The sequence below is a fragment of the Morone saxatilis genome, unplaced genomic scaffold (genome assembly GCF_004916995.1).
Source record: "Morone saxatilis isolate NCDOM2014 unplaced genomic scaffold, NCSU_SB_2.0 Contig19, whole genome shotgun sequence".
Lineage (NCBI taxonomy): Eukaryota > Metazoa > Chordata > Actinopteri > Moronidae > Morone > Morone saxatilis.
In genome coordinates, this window is record NW_023339751.1 from 9,408,446 (window position 1) to 9,427,259 (window position 18,814).

General features: G+C 40.7%; 3 protein-coding genes across 3 annotated transcripts in view; 1 reads left to right on the forward strand and 2 right to left on the reverse strand.

The window, feature by feature from the left end:
- adka (adenosine kinase a) overlaps positions 1-732 on the reverse strand; it is a 9,578-nt gene extending 8,846 nt beyond the window's left edge. Inside the window, exon 1 of the mRNA XM_035663123.1 lies at positions 500-732. Within this exon, the coding sequence (XP_035519016.1) occupies positions 500-645 (146 nt within the window). The 5' untranslated portion in view covers positions 646-732. The remainder of the gene's footprint in view (positions 1-499) is intronic.
- A 2,979-nt stretch (positions 733-3,711) lies between these two features.
- ap3m1 (adaptor related protein complex 3 subunit mu 1) lies at positions 3,712-8,686 on the forward strand. Its single transcript, XM_035664116.1, has 9 exons — positions 3,712-3,952; positions 4,306-4,583; positions 5,657-5,828; positions 5,963-6,100; positions 6,228-6,313; positions 6,415-6,548; positions 6,943-7,150; positions 7,292-7,436; positions 7,665-8,686. The coding sequence occupies exons 2-9, from the start codon at positions 4,311-4,313 to the stop codon at positions 7,763-7,765; spliced, it is 1,257 nt and encodes a 418-aa protein (XP_035520009.1). The 5' UTR covers positions 3,712-3,952; positions 4,306-4,310; the 3' UTR covers positions 7,766-8,686.
- A 782-nt stretch (positions 8,687-9,468) lies between these two features.
- LOC118329848 (vinculin-like) overlaps positions 9,469-18,814 on the reverse strand; it is a 24,608-nt gene continuing 15,262 nt past the window's right edge. Inside the window, exons 11-21 of the mRNA XM_035664174.1 lie at positions 18,397-18,587; positions 17,428-17,627; positions 17,114-17,242; positions 16,837-16,986; positions 16,613-16,721; positions 16,150-16,452; positions 15,927-16,051; positions 15,288-15,473; positions 12,606-12,809; positions 12,413-12,517; positions 9,469-11,487 (exon numbers count right to left, since the gene is read on the reverse strand). Of these exons, the coding sequence (XP_035520067.1) occupies positions 11,341-11,487; positions 12,413-12,517; positions 12,606-12,809; positions 15,288-15,473; positions 15,927-16,051; positions 16,150-16,452; positions 16,613-16,721; positions 16,837-16,986; positions 17,114-17,242; positions 17,428-17,627; positions 18,397-18,587 (1,849 nt within the window). The 3' untranslated portion in view covers positions 9,469-11,340. The remainder of the gene's footprint in view (positions 11,488-12,412; positions 12,518-12,605; positions 12,810-15,287; positions 15,474-15,926; positions 16,052-16,149; positions 16,453-16,612; positions 16,722-16,836; positions 16,987-17,113; positions 17,243-17,427; positions 17,628-18,396; positions 18,588-18,814) is intronic.

Genomic DNA, 18,814 nt, shown 5'->3' on the forward strand with positions numbered 1-18,814 from the left:
CACTTGACTCCCACTGCTAATATTACTGATATTATCCCTCTCTCTCTATCCCTCTCTCTCTCTCTCTCTCTCTCTGTCTGTCTCCCTCTCTCTGCAGCAACCTCTGCTACACACCAAGCAGCAGAGCAACCATGCACAGATCAGTCCAACTATTTATTTCTGCAGCTTTTAAAACATGCAGGGGCAGGTGGTGGTGGTGGTGGTGGTCACGTTGAACTTAAGATTAGACATTGGCACGGCCCCACCGAGCAGGAAAAGCATGCTAAAAAGTTAACCCGCGTTATCTGACAGCAGCAGAGGCACTAACGTTACAATCAGCCAACAAAAAAGAAAACCATTTAGCTGCGTGTTACCGAGTAAAGCACCTCAAAAAGAGCCACTTTACACCTCCTCTCACACATGTAATGGTGTTTACACGGTGCACGTTTTGCGCACATTTTAAGTAACTCAGAGGAGTCGTGTGTCTGTGTTTTCTTAGCTTTTTGTTTATTTAGGTCACCTTAGTTTAGCAGGAGTCTTCTTGGTCGGAGTCTTCCTCTCCTTCTCCTTCTCCTCCTCCTTCTCCTCCTCCTTCTCTTCCTCCTTCTCCTTCTTCTTCTCCTCCGACAGTCTTTGTCTCTTTGCTTTAGGTTCGTCTGAAGCCATGTCTGCTGCCCGGTGCACGCTGCAATCAATCCCCTTAACCGGTGTGAAAACGCGGTCGATCTGCTTCTGCCTCGTCCTCTTTATTTATGGTTGTTTTCCTCCGAGCTCACTGGTGCATTATCGCCCCCTCCTGCTCCGGAGAGTGAGCCCGGAAATAGATTTATAAACTAAAATCCCTATAAAAAAACATACATAATCTATTTCGTCTGTGCTTTATCTCACATATTCTTGTTTATTTATCACATCCTATATAAAACTCCTCGTAATGTATCCATTAAACAATAATATAGCCTCTATAAACTCCTCTTCCTGACATCCCTCACACAACCCTGTCTGATGTTTATTTAAGATTCAGATTCAAGAAGCTTTATATTTCCCGAGGAAATTTACTGTGCAACAGTTTGCAATACAAAGGTGGAAAGTAATACAGGGTTAGAGTAAAAATAAGCTAACATAAAAAAAAATAAAAATAAAATAAATAAAGTAAAATAAAATAAAGGCTAACTAAATAAATCAAAAAACAATTAACTCAAATGCAAAACAAAATGCAACAATTTGCAGTTAAACATAGGTATATACAATATACAACAACACGCACCGTGCAATTTAGCAGCATAAATGGAAACAAACCAAATAAGTGATGAGGAGCGATTGGATAAAGTGGTTACAGACTATATTCAGTGTTTTATTTTAGTGCACAGTGGCCCAATCTTAACCTCAACATTACTATTTCCTCTCTCCTGTTCCAGGTGCTTTTCCTAGTTTATTTAACACTCTTTTGGATTTTATAAAAAGATGCCTTTCTGTCCCATCTTTTGTTTTTTCCACATTTTGTTGGTTTTGTTTAACTTCTGCTTTGCTGATAGTAACTTACATTTCAAATGTTCCTTCCTTAAATGTCCTTTTTGCCATTTCATCCACTCTCATGTCACCTGACCTCCCTGGTTGGTTATTTTAATAATTAATTATAATATATCTTGATATATCCTGGCAGCTGTTTGAATGGAATTATCTAAAACTATATTGAGGATGAATATGAACAAATTAAAACCACTTTGTCTCTTTTTTTCTATCCATTTTAACTGACACCATCTCCACCGTATAAACCCCTAATTAATTCAATGTTTCTTCTGTTCTTCCTATAAACTACAAATTCCTGTCACTCCTGTCTCTTAGCCCCAATATGTATAAACCTGTCTTTTCCTTTTTAGCTTCTAACAAATACCAGTCTACATTTGGCCACACAAGGATTCCTGAAGCGACCACCGGATAAACTACTGACGGGTTTATCCTCCCCTTTGTTACTCCCTCTCACTCCTCTCACTCTCCTTTTGATGGATGAAAATCATTGTGACCCTTTAAATTAGCCCAGTAGTTTGCAATCAGTTGCATTCTTCTCAAATCTAATGGCATGTCTCCCATTTCCACCTGTAGAGCAGGTACAGGTGAAGTTTTATGGGCCTGGAATAAACGTAACAGCCCACTTTTCATGAGCAAACTTATAACATTAATTTATAAAGATTTAAAGCTGCACTAATCAATATTTTTTAGTATAGGTCAAATGACGACTGTATGGAAGTTTTACCCTTTTTTCTGCCTTAATTTAATGCAAAAGTTCATCTTTAGAACTAACATCATTACAACATGACTTCCCAAAATACTTAGAAAATATAATTATTAATTTAAATTAAGAGGTAAAATGGATAAACGATAAGTAAATAATGATAAAATGTTAAAGAAAACCTTATACAAAAGTGTGGGCCGGACTACGTAATATACATTTCTGGGAGTCTAGTAGTTTAGTGAATTTTTACTATCAATATGATGAATGACATTTTGTGTAAATAATAGTTTTGCAGTTTTTCTGTTAAAGGTTTGTTTTCACCTGACTATATAGAGCAGGTGTCTGCAACCTTTTTTGTGTGCCATACAACATTAAGATTAACATTAAGTTTAATTATGACCTCATATAAAAAACAGGAGCACTCTACAGGAAAAAAGACAAGTTAAACTTATCTTAATGGCACATTTAGAAATATAAGAGACAAATATTATCCTCAGGAGTTGGTGGAGACTAAACCAGAGCACATACATATGGGTTGTCCAAAGACTGTACACTGTCTTCTTTGCCCTACTTATGTAAGTAAGTAAAATTTTATTTTGTACATTTAAGCACATCTCTCTGGTGGTTAAGATTGTCAGTGCAGTACTTTACCAGTAAAATATGTCAGAATCAGAACTGGTTTTATTGCCAAGTTGGTTTTTTCTATACAAGAAATTTGCCTCAGTGTATAACAATAAAAATAATATGAGGAAAATATGAATAAAGATGAAATAAAGACAATAAAAAGAGACATTTAGTACAAATATAAACAGACAATATGAACAATACGACCCTTCTTTATATAAGGAGCTGTACAGGTAACAGTTTCTTTAAATTATGGATTTATTTAACACATAGATTAAAGTTGGGTGATGGCTGTAAGAGTCAATGTCAGTGGGAGTATAGATGATAGTTAATAATAGATAGATAGATAGATAGGATAAGATAGATAGATACTTTATTTATCCCGAGGGAAATTCAAGCATCCAGTAGGATACAAAATACAAACATACATTAAATAAAATTAAAAACCCTGACCTTAAGAACAAATCAAAAATAAGATTAAAAGATAAAATATTAAAGTATTATGTATGTATATAATATATAAAATTAACAGTATAAAATTAACAGTAGCTACAGTAAACATTGCAAACAGTAAACAGTGCAAATGGATGTGCAAATACAGGTAGAGGTCCTGTGCATTATATTAACTTATTTCCTAATTAAAATAAAATATTGTGGTTAATATATCATAAAATTATCACAGCTACTTGCATCTAAAAAAACTGACTTGAGGTTTAATGGTGTAGACCCAAAAAGTAGCAGCCAAGTAACATTTGTAGTCGCCTGCCTCCTGAAAGTCAACACTCAGGGCAGCAGTGCCTCCTGAAAGTCAACACTCAGGGCAGCACTCACACAGGCCGGGGAACAGCTGCCCACAAAGGTTGCCTGAATAAAAAGCCCGAAACTTTTCTCTAAAAGTATCGACTAGGTTGATATGAGAGTTACTGGATATTTAAACCGTCCAGAATATATTCCAACACGTTAATAATACCATTTAGGCCTCGTTCTCTTCATGTATCGACACATATTGGTGACCTCGTTGTGTTTACGTGTGCAAACATCTGCAGGCGTCTCCTCGGCGGACACTTCTGCCATATTGGCACCAGATAATTTGTTGGCACAATCAACTGGAGTTAGCAGGTAAAACTTTCAACAATCTTATGGAAACTTTTTAGTAGAGGTTATCTTCTGTTTAGAGTTTTTATGTCGCTGTTAAAAGTTTTGTTTATTTTTTTATTTGCAGATGGTAGAAAGGTCTGGAGTTGACATTTTCACGTTGTTAGCCAGTCGGTTAATTCACCTGATTGAAGTTTGACAGATGGCAGATGTTGACAATTAGTGATCCTGCTTTTACATGTTGCATTGCTTTATCTATCTATCTATCTCTTTGGGCTCAATTAAACAATTAAAGAGGGTTTAAGTTGTTAAAAAAAACAAACAGCTGCTTTGATCTGTCTGAATAAGAAACTTTAACAACCATCTCATTGTTGCAGCTGAGATGATCCACAGTCTGTTCCTGATCAATCACTCTGGAGACATCTTCCTGGAGAAACACTGGAAGAGTGTCATCAGCCGGAGTGTGTGTGATTACTTTTTCGAGGCGAGGGAGAAAGCGGTGGAGCCAGAAAATGTGGCCCCTGTCCTGCAGACCCCACACCACTATCTCATCTCCATATACAGGGGCAAGCTCTTCTTCCTCTCCGTCATCCAGACTGAAGTAGCTCCGCTGTTTGTCATCGAGTTCCTGCACAGGGTGGCAGACACGATTCAGGTGTGAAGATGCCAGGTTTTATAAGTCTTCGGTTCTCAACCTGGTGTCTGTGGACCCCCGCGGGCCCTTGAGAGGTCCCTGGAGATTAGTCTAATGAGATCATGTATAAGAATTACTATTCTGTTCTTAGGTTTCACTTTTTGTTTGTTTGTTTATTAAGCTCCCCATGGGTAACAGTTTATATGGTGACAATACTATACAAATATACAGACTCGCATCACAATACACTGACACAACTCATCGTAACAGTTAACACACTATATAGACAAACACAAAAAAACAAAAAGGACAAAAGGACAATATGGACGGCATTCACATCGGACTTCAGATTGCATCTCAAGTGATCATATTTCACTTCACTTCCCTGAACTGATGTTACAGGAAATTGAAGTGTTGAAGACAAAGAAAATACACACTTGTTCTTGACGTTACAGCTAGAGGGGAAAATGCCACATTTATTTCGTAGCTTGAGAACTTTAAAACCTTTTTTTTTTAGCTGTATCTGACTATTTGGAAGGTTTGATGTGTTATACAGACTACAGAGTTTGACGCAGTCCAAATGTGGGAGCGGATCCCAGCGTGACCTCAGTATATCTTGGTTAAACAAAGTAGCTGCAGGTTATCTATCATGTTTTTATGGTGCAGTTTATGTTTTAAATTACCCAAGATGCATTTTAGTGTCGAGTGTGAACAGGAGCTGTGGCATTAATTCCATATTACATAGTAATTTTAAGCAGGTTTTTAGTTTGTAGTGTGTTCACGGTGGAAAATGAGGTACTAATTAAGTTGTATTAAGTTGTATTAAGTAGGTTTACTGGGTTTAGTTAAAGTGGCTGTCCAAAGTTGCAGTTTGACATCTGTGATATTGCATAATTTCCTTTTAGTACAACAGTAAAGTTTGTAGATTTGTTGTATACTCACTGCGGAAACAATGTACTAAATAATGCATATTACAAATACTTTATATAGTTAGTATGTATTATGGAAGTGGGACACAGCTAAGGTGGAAAACACTAAAGGTGCTTTTTAACACAACAGAAAAATCATCAAATGTGGATTTTTTTTGTCGACAGGACTACTTCGGAGAGTGCTCAGAAGGCGTAATCAAGGAAAACATGGTGACCGTGTACGAGCTGTTGGAGGAGATGCTGGACAACGGCTTTCCACTCGCAACAGAGTCCAACGTCCTCAAAGAGATGATCAGGCCTCCCACCATCCTGCGGTCGGTTGTCAATACGCTCACAGGTAAACAGAAAGTCACCCTGACTCTGAGCTGCACCACCTGCTGTCTACTTATCTCTAAACTAAATTTCAAATTAAAATGTGTAATGTTTAAGTCCGCATTTCTGTTTTTCGCCTTTGTTCTGTGTGTTTTCCAGGAGGTAGTAATGTTGGAGACACGTTGCCAACAGGTCAATTGTCCAATGTCCCATGGAGGCGGGCAGGTGTTAAATACACCAATAATGAGGCATATTTTGATGTGATTGAGGAAATAGATGCAATTCTGGACAAATCAGGTACAGACGACATCTTGTTTGATCACAATAAATGAACAGTGCATCCACAGCAGTTTTTCCTGGTTTATGTGATTGGATTCGGTTCGTCTTTAAACATACTTGCATCTCCTCAATCTTTCTTGTTCAGGTACGACAGTATTTGCAGAGATCCAGGGTGTAATTGAAGCCTGTGTGAGGCTCACTGGGATGCCTGACCTCACTCTGTCCTTTATGGTTAGTTAATTTCCTCTTAGCTCCTCTGTGTTTTTATGATCTGCTTGTGCGTCTTTCTGAGTGTAAAATTCACCCGCCAACGTTGTCGTCTTTGATGACAGAATCCTCGACTCCTCGATGACGTGAGTTTCCACCCATGTGTGCGGTTTAAGCGCTGGGAGTCGGAGCGTGTCCTCTCTTTCATCCCGCCAGACGGAAACTTCACACTCATGAACTATCATGTCAGCTCTCAAAAGTAAGCACAGGCACAGACGTATGTCTTATTTATAATTTAAAGAAACTTTATTCTTTACACCACAGTGTTCGGTGTAGTCCTGAGCAAGATTTTTAAACATCTTTTAATGAAATCTATGAGTTTATGTGTGAATAATCAGCCGGTATGACGAATCTAGATGATGTTGGTGTCGTGTACATAATGTAGATCTGGTAAACAAAATCCTCCAGCAACAATAAAACCTTTGTCCTGTTATTTTCTTTGGGTTTCAGTGTGGAGGAGTGGAGGAAATTCTGGTTTAATTTCAGCATTCACAATCCGCACTTGTTATCTTGTTAACTCATGAACACAAGCTGGTTGCTGTCTGGTTTGCTGACTGTTTATTGTCATCCATTATGTCTGTCTCCTTCCGCAGTCTCGTGGCCATTCCAGTGTACGTGAAGCAGAGCATCAGTTTCTTTGAGACGGGGCCTTGTGGTCGCCTGGACATCACCATCGGACCCAAACAGACCATGGGAAAGACGGTGGAGAACATGATGGTCACTATCCACATGCCTAAAGCTGTGCTCAATGCCAACCTCACCGCCACACAGGGAACCTACACCTACGACCTCGCTACCAAGGTAACCAACTGTTTACAAGGATGTCCTAAGCAGTAATACAAAGGCCAGAAGACCTTCCACGTCCTTTATTTTTAATCAGCTAAAAATAGAAAGCGTTCTGTTTTATCGTCCTTACTCAATGACTTTCTTATGTTTCGGTAGGTGCTGGTTTGGGACATTGGCAAACTGAACCCCCAGAAGCTTCCTAACCTGCGAGGCAGTCTGAGTACGCAGGCGGGAGTCCCCAAACCTGAAGATAACCCCTCACTCAACATTGACCTGAAGATACAGCAGCTGGCCATATCAGGTAATCCTCGCTACATCATGACGTCTTAATCTTTTAACTGAGCCAAATTTAAAGTCCAAAAATGTAACTAGTCATAACTTTTAGTCTTTCTTTCTTCCTGTTGTTGTCAAGAACAATATTGGTTCTGGTAGCGGTAACGCTGTGTGTGTTGTGATGGTGTTCAGTTTGAAATTGTCACATTTGATGGTAGTGGATTGCTCACTTTGCTCCTCTCCCCCCTCTGCGCAGGTCTTAAGGTGAGTCGTCTTGACATGTACGGAGAGAAGTACAAGCCGTTTAAAGGGGTCAAATATTTGACCAAAGCTGGGAAATTCCAAGTGCGGACCTGAGTGATGACGGTCAACAATCGAATGTGCCAAATAGGTGGGAAAGGTTACCACCCCGCTGAGTCAGCTCTCCAATAAATCTTACATATCCTCATTGTTATTAATGAACGATTTTGCATTCTAACAGTTATTTATTATGTGTTTGGCATTACATATATACGACTGGATAGTGTTTGTGGCCTGTAAAGGGAAGCCTTAATAATCAATGTGACCTAGTTGAAGTGCTATTAGTTTCTATCCAGTTTAGATGTGCTGCCTTGTATGGACCATTCCTGTTTCTTTTTTTTTTTGTCTAACACCTTCTGAGTGTTACCTAAGGGGGAATATTTTGGTTTGAAAAGGGACACTCGCAGCTCACCACCTTGCTCCTCACTACTTCAACACGCCTGTACAATCCTACTTGCATGTTGCCTGAAAGTATGCAGCCATGCCTTTGAAAACCCTTTTACATATAGATAAAGTATTAAGTTTTATACTTATATATATATATATTTGTTTATTTTTGAAAAATCTAATGTATCCATTTCTGAGTAGCTGTCTTAAGTGCAAATATTTTTGCACACATTCACTCTTTAATGTGGCCTTGTTAAGGGTAGGTTAAGGTGCTTTGTACAGCACACTACAGCACAAACTGGAGATCTGAGGTAAGTACATCTTGAAAATATATCTTATCTAAGGTATATAGTTTGCCCAAGGGAGGGTGCACAACTCCCCGCAAGGCCAAGAGACAAGCAAGTGATTCAGTGTTAGGAACTGTAAAAAGCACTCAGAAATCTACAAGATCCTCACATAATCTTGAATGCAACTTCTTTACTCAGCACAAGATTTGCACAATCAACTGTCCATGTGAAAAGTACTACTTAAAGCTCTTGTATGAAGTTGAATCAGCATTTCAGTGTATAAGATGTCTTATAAAAAGCCTTAAAATTGTGTCTTGCTGTGTGGTTTTTTTTTTTACGGCACTGTTAGCCTGTCAGTTGGTAGGTCTATCACTGGTGCTCTCTTTAAAATGTGCAACACCAAAGCAGGTCAAAATTAAAAGATCCAGCGTGTATCATTTATGAGGATGTGCTGGCAGAAAGGGAATATAATATACATAGATATGTTTTTATTAGTGTACAATCACCTGAATATAGGAATTATTACGTTCTTGTTACCTTAGATTGAGCTGTTTATATCTACAGACACCGTGGGTCGCCTTTCATAGAGTCCTGCTATGTTGAACCGCCTTGTTTCTACAGTAGCCTAGAACAGACAAACCAAACACTAGCTGTAAAAAAGGACCTTTTGCAAGTTTTTGCAAGGTTCACGGCCCATTCTCATTCCCAGAGTATCAAATACAGACGCGAGCAGTGTTCAGTCATTTACAATCTGCAACGTCACCATTAGATGCCACTAAATCCTACACACTTGTCCTTTTAGTTTGTCCAGTGGGTTGGTTTATTAAATTACATTCTCATAAGCTTTAGCTTTACAATGTGTTCAATGCTCATTTAATGCTAGCATGCTAACACATTCAATTAAGATGATAAACACGATAAACATTGCATTGTCATTGCAAGCCCTTTTAGCATAATGATGTTAGCAGCATTTAGCTGAAAGCATCCCTTTACATGGCTGAAGACAAGTCTCGTTCCACCACAAGACAACACTCATTATATAATTATGGCACCAATGACGTTAGGAAGGCAAATTAAGAGGCCGAATCCAGTCATCATTATAGTCTTTTATTCTTCCAAGGCACAGCAGATGTGTTGGCAGGGCTAGAAGCTATCAGAATACATTCAGGGTGTGAATGAACACATCAAGTACACACAGAAGTACACCCTGTGACTCTCAGTGAGGGGTCAGTGGCTGCTACATGCTCAGTAGGCCCAAATAAAGATGAAAATGCAGTTAACGTTCTGTGTTGCTGTTTAGAGCTCTTTCCTCTAACCATCATGGGAACGGCTCACTAATACTGTTCAAGTGAAGAAGCTTCACACATACACACACACATACTCCATTTAACAGTTAAATTTGCCCAGCCATTGTAAAAATACGTAGTAAAAGTTGATAAAATACTGTTTAGGGAATGAAAATGTGCATTCACTGATCTGATTACGAGTGATATTGAGTTACCAATCATGATTCCTTAAACTGCTGTGTAGTTATTCCAGACAAAAACACTCCTCCGTAAACACAATAGTCCATAAACTTTTTATTTATTTATTTAAACCTAAAAAACTATTCCTGCCAGACTGGCATCAATGCCTGATATCACATAAAAAGGTTGTTTTAGTTCTCAAACCACCGGGGTCGTATAGAAAATCTGAGTTAAAATGATGTGTCCGAGCATTCAGAGTGGGACCACTGAGCTCACACATGGAGAATGAAAACAGGATGTTGAATGGCTGTCTAAAAGTCATTGTTTTGATCAATTTTGAAAAGAAAAATCCAAACAGTTCAACTGTTACAGAGATAGTGCAGAAACAAAGCACCACGATTAGTAAAAAAAAAAAAAAGAAAGCAAGAAAAAAAAGCAAAGAGGAGAAAACTTTCTCTCTTTTTTTGCTCAATAAAATAAGACCTTAAAAAGTATTTCCGGGTCTCTAAAGAAAAAACATCTGTCTTGTTGTAACCTGAATTTTAAGTGCTTAAAAAAAGAAAAAACTTTATGTAGCTTACAGTAATGTAAAACAAATCCTTTGGCATTGTTCACTGTGAAAGGTAAATAAAGTTCAAACAAAGAACTCAAAACACACGTTAAAAACACATCAGCTAGTTTTACCGTACTGTCGCTCTTACTGCCAACAGTCGAGTGAAAACCTCTATTAAGCCCTCCTGCAATCTACAAAAAAAACTTTATTGACAACCATACATTTTTTTTTAAATTATACAATCACTTTTAAAAGTGTATCATTCGCCTATAAGTCTTAACGCTTTTAATCCAGAAGACCTTTCAGTTCTTCAAGTATCGATGAATCACCTGTGAATTCATAGATCTTCAGTTAAGAACAGCGTTATTACTAAAAGTAAACATGAAGAGAGGAGAGCTCGTCAGCCCACACAAGACTCCATAATTTAGTGTCAAACTTGGTGTATAAAGCTCATTGCTGAGTGTTGTCCATAAAACAAATAATTACTATATATACAATAGACAATAAGAAACTGAATTAAAAGTAAATGTCTTCTACGAGATAAGTATATTATTGTCGTCATTTACCTTTAGAAAATAGAAAATATTTCCATGCAAAAAATATATACCTGGGATTTGGATAAACTCTTGTAACACAACATACCAAAAATATATATTGAAAACTGTCTCCGATTAGCCTGCGTGATTCCACAGATACAGATAAAGGGAACTGGAGAGCAAAGCTGAACTCAGTCTGATAAATGAAACCTGCTTATCTAATGCTTCCTTGGTAGACACACCCAAACTACAGCGGAGGATGGATTGAAATCACCTGCAGTTTGCTCCTTGAGGAAGTGCACACGTTTACTCACGATGAGTATGCACGCTGCTACTTTTACTCGCGGCGTGTGCTATCGGTGCCAAGTCAAGAGTGTTACTAGTTTTCGGTGACTGGGTTTGTTTATTGGTACCAGGGGGTCTTGCGCACCCAGCGAAGGGTGAATCCGGCATCTGTGCGGATCTTGATGGAGGCTGCTTCTGCTTCTCTGACTGTCTCCTTCACCGACTGCATCAGATTCTGGGCGTTATGGACCAACATCTCTGTGGCCTGGTTCAGGGAAAAAAAGCAGTTAGGGGTGAAGTAATAACAGAGATGGAACAAAAGGAAGACAAGTTATCAGAGGTGGAATGTTTCAATCGATCAATCAAAATCAAAATAGTTAGTAACCTAATTTGTGTAAAGGCATCAGTGCATACACAATACATAACTGAACAGACTACAAACAAATGCGGTTTAAAATGTTTTCAAATGTTTAAAATGCCACCAGTAAGGATAACTGTGCCTAAGAATGTCCATAAATAAATAATAAGTTGGGTCAAACGCCCAAACTGGCTCAGGCATTAATGAGTCTGATGGAAGTAGACACAGAGTAAGTACATTTGCTGAAGTACTATACCTACATATACGTTTGGGATTTACAACACCACTCTGGTTTTTGAGTGAAACCATAGCTAATCTTACAGTTCAATTCATGATCATGAGCTCTAGTGGGAAAAAAGGCTTTCACCAGGTGGAAATGTCACATTTATTTTGTCTTTGAAGCAGAAAGGGAAACAACATCACAGTACTGTGTGCCTTCTGCCTTCCATTGGTGGCTACTTTTTTCTCAAAAAAAAAAAAATACACTGAGCAGAGGACACATTGTTGATGCTAAAACTCTTGATTTGTAATATTGTTCTGTTATCTAGAATACGTAAAATTCATCTCATTTTTTCTTGCATATTTGGTGTTCAGTTACTTTAATATTGTGATACTTGGATTAAGTTACTGACTACATTAAATTTTTTAATCATATTAGATTACATTTTTAAAGTAACCCTCCCAACCCTGCCTACAGACTATTTTGAGCTACTTGTACTTGATGTGAGTATTTCTATGTTCACTCAAATACTACAATTCAGAGGGAAATACTGGACTTTTTTACTTCACTACATTAATTGAATGCAAGTTATGTGCAGTTATGTGAGTTTACCTGTTCTGACTCCTCTTCACTAATGTTTGTTCGTCCCAGCATGGTGGCTTTGACAGTAGAGAGGATCTTCAGCTGAGTACTGATGGTGGGGATTCGTTCACACACCTTTGGATGAAGAAAAATATGTGAATTATTTAAACCCATCTAGGACTTTTCACTCTTATTTTGTGCCTGTATGAGTTTGTTTCTTTACCTGTAGCAGATTAGTTCTGATGCGTCTGTCAGTGCACTGCTTGGCCACTTCTTTGGCCAGTCTCGTCACCTCATCCGAGGCCTTGGCGATGTCCTTTGCGCATTGAATCAGCGCTCGTTTGTTCCCGCTTCCACCACGCACCAGCCTGGACATTTCTGCCATTAGCAGAGCCATCCGCTTGGCTGCTGCAATGATGTCGTTACCCTGTGAAGAGGAGGGAGGCGGTGGAGGAGGAAGCAGTGAGAGCTGTGAGCAGGATACTGGAGAGGAGCATGGATGTGGAAGTGGATGTTGAGATGAAGATGCAATGGAAACATGTTGAGTAATGTTTCCACATGTTTTTTCTGATAATAATCAAAATGTAGGATAATGGAAACAGTGTTATGAAACACTAGATGAAAGTTACTTGAATGAATGAATTTGAGTTACAAAAGCAAAAAAAAGGCACTAAATTTAAAAGGAGAAAGCTGCATGCAGTGTCAGTGCAAGTTAGCACAAGTGGAAGAAGATAATTCAGAAATGTATCTGTAGTTTTTGAGGGAAACAGTCACCGTCTCCCTCACATCACAGTAAACCTGAGGTTAGTACCTATGAGGTGATGTTCTCAGTGCTGGAGTGATCAGTACACACCCTGACACTTAGAAGCAGAAGCGGGTGATTAAACCAGGCAAGCAGGCGGTCTAACGTGAAAACTACATCACCCAGAAGTCTTTGGGAAACTGTCATCCTTGGCTTCACAGGTTGGCCAGACAACGAGTGATTGACAACAGCGATAACAGAACGACAGAGCGCCTTGCTCCTCCTTTAAACCACTTTACCTAATCGTGAACATAAGGGAGGGACGTGTGAAGCCATACCAGCAATACCAGTTTAACCATGTGGTGCAACAAACAAACCTGCCATTCCAACAATCCTCGACCTTTAGTACAACCTTAGCATGGCTTCAGCATAACCGTGTGTCAACCATGTCTGAGTGTGATGCAGCGACAGTAAAGCCACAGCTGGTTGGAGGTTTCCATGGTAGCGGCAGATGCAGAGCTCATCGTTTTGTGCAGCCACAGTGACTCAGCTAGTACTCAAAAGGGTGTTTCTTTGTCCAGCAGGGCTCCTCTTGTGTGGTTTGCATGCTTGTGTGTGTGTGTGTGTGTGTGTGTGTGTTGTGTGTTGTGTGTGTGTGTGGTCTAGAAGCACTGGACCCTATTTACCAATATACTCACTACCTCGACATCTTGGTTGTGAGTGTGCTCGTCTGCGCATGCGACCATTGCGTGCACCCATTGCGACAGACACCTTGTCGTGGGTTGGTAGATGCAGCTGGCATGCGTGGCCAGAATGGGTTGATGACAGGCTGGTTGGAAGGTGCACTCATGCTCAGTTCTGCTCATATATCCGTCCACCATGGATAAAGCTCATCTTGCATCCTCTTACCTCTCTCCTCTCCTCTACTGCCTCCTCCATCCTCAGGCTGTTTGTTCGGGGCAGGGCTGAGGAGGGGTGGGGCGGGTGAGGATTGGGGCGGGACTGTGTTGGGTGTGTGTCAGTGGGTCGGCGGGAGGGGAGGTGCAGAGGGTAGGAGAAGGAGAAAAAAAAGGAGGAATGTGGAGAAGAAGGGGAAAGCCAGGGATGGCAGGGGGGAAGGAAGCATGGGAAAAGGAGGTATTTAGTACAGTATGGGAGGCACTGCATGGAAGAACAGAGGACAGGAGATTCACAGGAGGGAGGAGGAGCGAATACAAGCACTGTGAAGGAGCAGGGTAGAAGGGAGGTGAAACTGCACGCACAAGCAAAGATGGGAAATAAAAGAGGAAAGAGGAGCTGGTTTGGGCAGGTAGCAGATGGATGATGGGCCTATCTCTGACTCTGGCAGTGGCTGAGTTTGTATAGCGTGTGCACAATCAAAAAGGTCTAACTGCAACAAAAACCAGCGGTTGGTATCCTTACAGTGTATTTAGGAGTCTAGCAGTGTGCTGGGAAACTGAGTGTGACTCAGTGCCGTGTAGTAGACATATTTTGTGCCTGGTTTCCAAAGACAACTGTGATGCATAGATCATTAAACAGGCGTGGAACACTGCCAGGAGAGCTATAGAGGGGAGAACGGTCGTGAGCTTCACAAAGAGAGCGAGAGGGGATTATTCCTAGATAATCAATGGTTATTTACACAAAATAATTGATCCCTCACACAGTTCCTCCACATAAAAATACTTGGACACACAAATACAGATCATAGACACAAAATGAATACAAAATAACAGTGCAAAGAATACAAACTTGTTCTCTTCTACTATAGAAGGGATGCTGTATTGTCTCTCCACAGATAACTCTTTTTCTTATATTTACTGCATGTAAGAGTGTATGTGTAAACCATAACAACCTTACATACAGACACCTCGAACAGATGACAGTTTCCAGTTTCCCTCTGAAATTGGAATCGAGCCACTGATCTCCACATTTCAGAATCAACGTGATTTCAGGAAAGACTTGATTTCAGGATATTCACAGAATATGAAAATGTTCATCATTGGACAAGTGTATAATGTCATGGTCAACAGAGAGAAAAAGTAAAATTTTGTGATCATTTGTCTACTAACATGACACAGAGATACCACTACAACTGGTGGTATTTTTCCCTAAATGGGTGAATATGCAAACTATATTTGTCTTTGTTTGTTCGTGTGAACTGACCTTGCTGGACCACTTGCGTGCCTCATCGTGCAGCTGCCTGGCGGCCACCATCATGGGCTCGCTGAGCACCTCTCCAGCCTTCTGCTCTGGGAACTCCTCATCCTTCTCCTCTGGAGGAGGAGGTCGAGGCGGGGGCACCTCGCCCTCTGGCAAGGGGGGCTTGGGTGGCGCCTGCTCATCACTAACCTGGAGAAAACACACATAGACAAAAATATGTTACATATAAATGTTGTTCAGGAACAAAGGGGGGTGTGAGGGGTAGATATTCAGATAAGACCGTATTTAAAGCCCTTCTGGTTGTATCAAAAAATCATAAAAAGTCTTTACATTGCACCTTTAAAGAGTAACTTAACAGCAGGGGCTAGGTGGGTTTAATAAGGGAATCGACAAAGAATTAGACCAATAAGTCCATAGTTGCACAGGAACCTTTTATGTAAGCTTCACTTTTACAATTACACCTGAGGGCTGCCCAATATAACTATATAATATATAATGCTGCAGGAAACTGAGCAGCTCCACTGGAGTAGTTTGGAGTTCAAGTTCACTGACACCACAGCTAATGAAAAATGACTTTTTCACTCCCCCCATCTGTATTAATGCATTCATTAGTAGGAAATAGGTCTGTTTGAATGTGCTTACATGGAGCTGGTCCAGGTCAGGTGGTGGAGGAGGGAAGTCGGGCTCCTGAGGTTGGAAGGCTTCTCTTACTTTTCCAACTGCAGCCAGGATCCTCAGACACGAGTCCAAATAGGCCTTCTGCAGAGCTGTGAAGGACAGGTTGACACATAAAGAGAGTGAATAAACCTGTGTCATGCTGGGTCTTACAGTATCTTGTTTGTGTTTGCACAGTGTACTCCTGTACCTTTATCCTGTATGTTCCCAGCCACTGCCTTAGCATCCATCACCATGGGCGAGATGGTGTGAGAGAGGATGTCTGAAGCGTGTTTCACTGTGTCTCTGAACCGCGGATCTTCAGAGTTTTCCACTTCCCTCTTAGCCACTAAAAGGACCCGATTAGCCCGTCTTGCTATGCTTGTTGCCCCGGCAACAAGCATTTGGGGCTGAACATTCGCCATGGCAACTCGGCACTTGTCGATGTCTTTCTTTATAGCCTCCTCAGAAGCATCTAACAGAGATTTTGTGTCGATGGCCTCATCCACTAGACCTGACAGACACACATACACACACATATCTCAGCTACAGTATGTAAATGTAGTTCAGGAGATCTATTTGTCACAGGCTGCTGTAACCCTGCAACTACTTTAAAATGTAAAAATTCTCTGTCATTTAACACTTAACACTAGAAATGTTGAGAAAAACCTCACTAGTGAGTTTCTCCACATTGTCAATCCACTGGTTTTTCATGGTGTCAAAGTGCTCGTAGGCTGCTTTATTTCCAGGATTCTTCAACAAGATCCGAGCAGCAGAGGTCACCTGGACATTAACAAGCAAGTCACATTCAGGTTGTGTATAAAATTCTCTGACAGCTACATGTTTCACCCATGTATGCAATCATGTAAATCAGGGACGGCAAAACAAACACTGGCACCTGTGGTGTGAGCTCCCTGGAGTGTTTCACAGCAGCATGTATGCCCTCTACTGTGCTCTTATTGGCTGTTCCCACCGCAGCAGCCTTCTCTGCGGTCGCCCCCAGCCGACCTGAGTGGGCCTCGAAGTTTCCTGCACGTTCATCAAACACCTACAAAAAACATTCCCATTATTCACACACACACATCATCTAGATGGAATCAGTAGAAATAGCTACATGGGATGGATCACTGGGAGCATATATTTGTAACCAGCAAAGATTTTTGTATGTCACTGACTTCCTCCCTGTTGGGGGCATCGGGGGGAGCAGTTGCAGCCACAGCCAGCAGTTTGATAGGGGTGGTGGTGTCACTGAAAACATCAGACACTTCCTGAGTCATCACCTCCTGCATGTGCTTTCTGAGGTCCTGGTAGAAACAGAGAGTGTCGTGTCAGTCCACTAGGTGGAGCTCTGCACCAATGCTATAATACAAACCCAGGTTTTTTGGCATATTTGGTATATTTGGACCCTTTGTGATCTAATTTAAAATAAACTCAATTTTAAACAATGTTGTAAATGTAAATGAGTGTGTTTGTGAGACTGTTGAGCTACCTTGAGGCTGTCCTGCAGTTGTGCGGCTGTAGCTCGTGCATGAGGGGCTTCTGCCTCACCCCTGGCAGCAATGTCTGCCAAAGCTGTCATTAGAGCCTCTGTTCGGTCGCAGCGTCCAAGCATATCCTGTCGATACGGGCCTAACAGACCTCCTGCCAGCCTCTTCCCTTCTCCAACCATTCCTCTGATTGCTGCCTGACCTAGGGAGAGACACAGGGTCATTCTCACATCACATCAATATCTCCTTTGTCTTGCTCTTGTCTAAATAAGAACCTATTATTGTTACATGTTTTTACTTGGACATGAAACATCTCTAAACTGCTTAATAAGTGGAATACAAAGGGTGACAAATGACTTCATATATATTTTCTTGTAAATTAGAGATGGGGATGCTGTATTTTGTTGTACGTGCTGACCTCACACAGTTTCTAGGAAGTCACTATGTAATTCAATAGTTTGGTTATATCTTCTAAGAATGCATGGGCAGGTACCTGTGTTCCACTGTAGTATCTCACACTCTGCTCCCAAAGGGGAAGCATGCGAGAAAATAGGAAACAATGAAATGACAACACAGGAAAAGAGCAACAGGCATCAAACAAACCATTCAAAACAATATATTGCTCTGACTGATGAAGTAAGCCAAGTTAGTCATTCAGTGATTCATGCATGAGATACCTTACTGTGGAAATGGCATCAGTCACCAGCACAGTCATTTCTGTACCACATTCGGAAATGTTATAAAATGAGCAACTTTTGCAGTCTCCTGAACGGACCACAAACACTTCACACCTTTTAAGATCTGTCAGATAATCGCGAAAAGAGTCCTATGTATGCCTTGACCACTTTCACACACTCTCCATCACCCACATACAGTGGGGCTGACAAATGGCACGGAAGGTCAGAGGATTTATTTTTGAACAGAACTACTACATCATCCCTCCCTGGAGCCGTCATCCAACCCCCGCTCACCTACTCCTCTGTCGTCCACTCCGGGGTTGTTCACCCAGCGGAGGGCCTGCTCCATCTTGCCCTCCAAGGTGACGGCGGGTTTGGCTGGTCTCATGTTGGCCACGGCCCGGTTGGTTTTAGACTGCAGGGTCAACAGGGCTGCCCCAATCTGCTTTGCCAATGCACGGGCCTCCGGGCTGTCACCTTTACCCCTGAGACAGTTAACAGATAGAGAAGTGATTTGAGATTTGAAACAAAAAGGCTTGAAAGACAGGTAGATTCATTACATTATCCATTAAATACAAACTTCTAACCCATCACATGTTTAAAGTCATACCCTTTTAGACACCAACCTAAAGGGAAATTCCACTGTCAAAGGGTGATGCCAACATTTATTTTTATCTTGTGTAGACAGAAATAAAGATAAAACGTTTCTATT

Bases quoted from the DNA above. Each gene is read 5' to 3' on its own strand.
- ap3m1 (XM_035664116.1), top strand. From the start codon at position 4,311: ATGATCCACAGTCTGTTCCTGATCAATCACTCTGGAGACATCTTCCTG. The intron at 6,314-6,414 runs GTTAGTTAATTT...CTTTGATGACAG, and splicing joins ACCTCACTCTGTCCTTTATG to AATCCTCGACTCCTCGATGA. The intron at 6,549-6,942 runs GTAAGCACAGGC...CTCCTTCCGCAG, and splicing joins TATCATGTCAGCTCTCAAAA to TCTCGTGGCCATTCCAGTGT.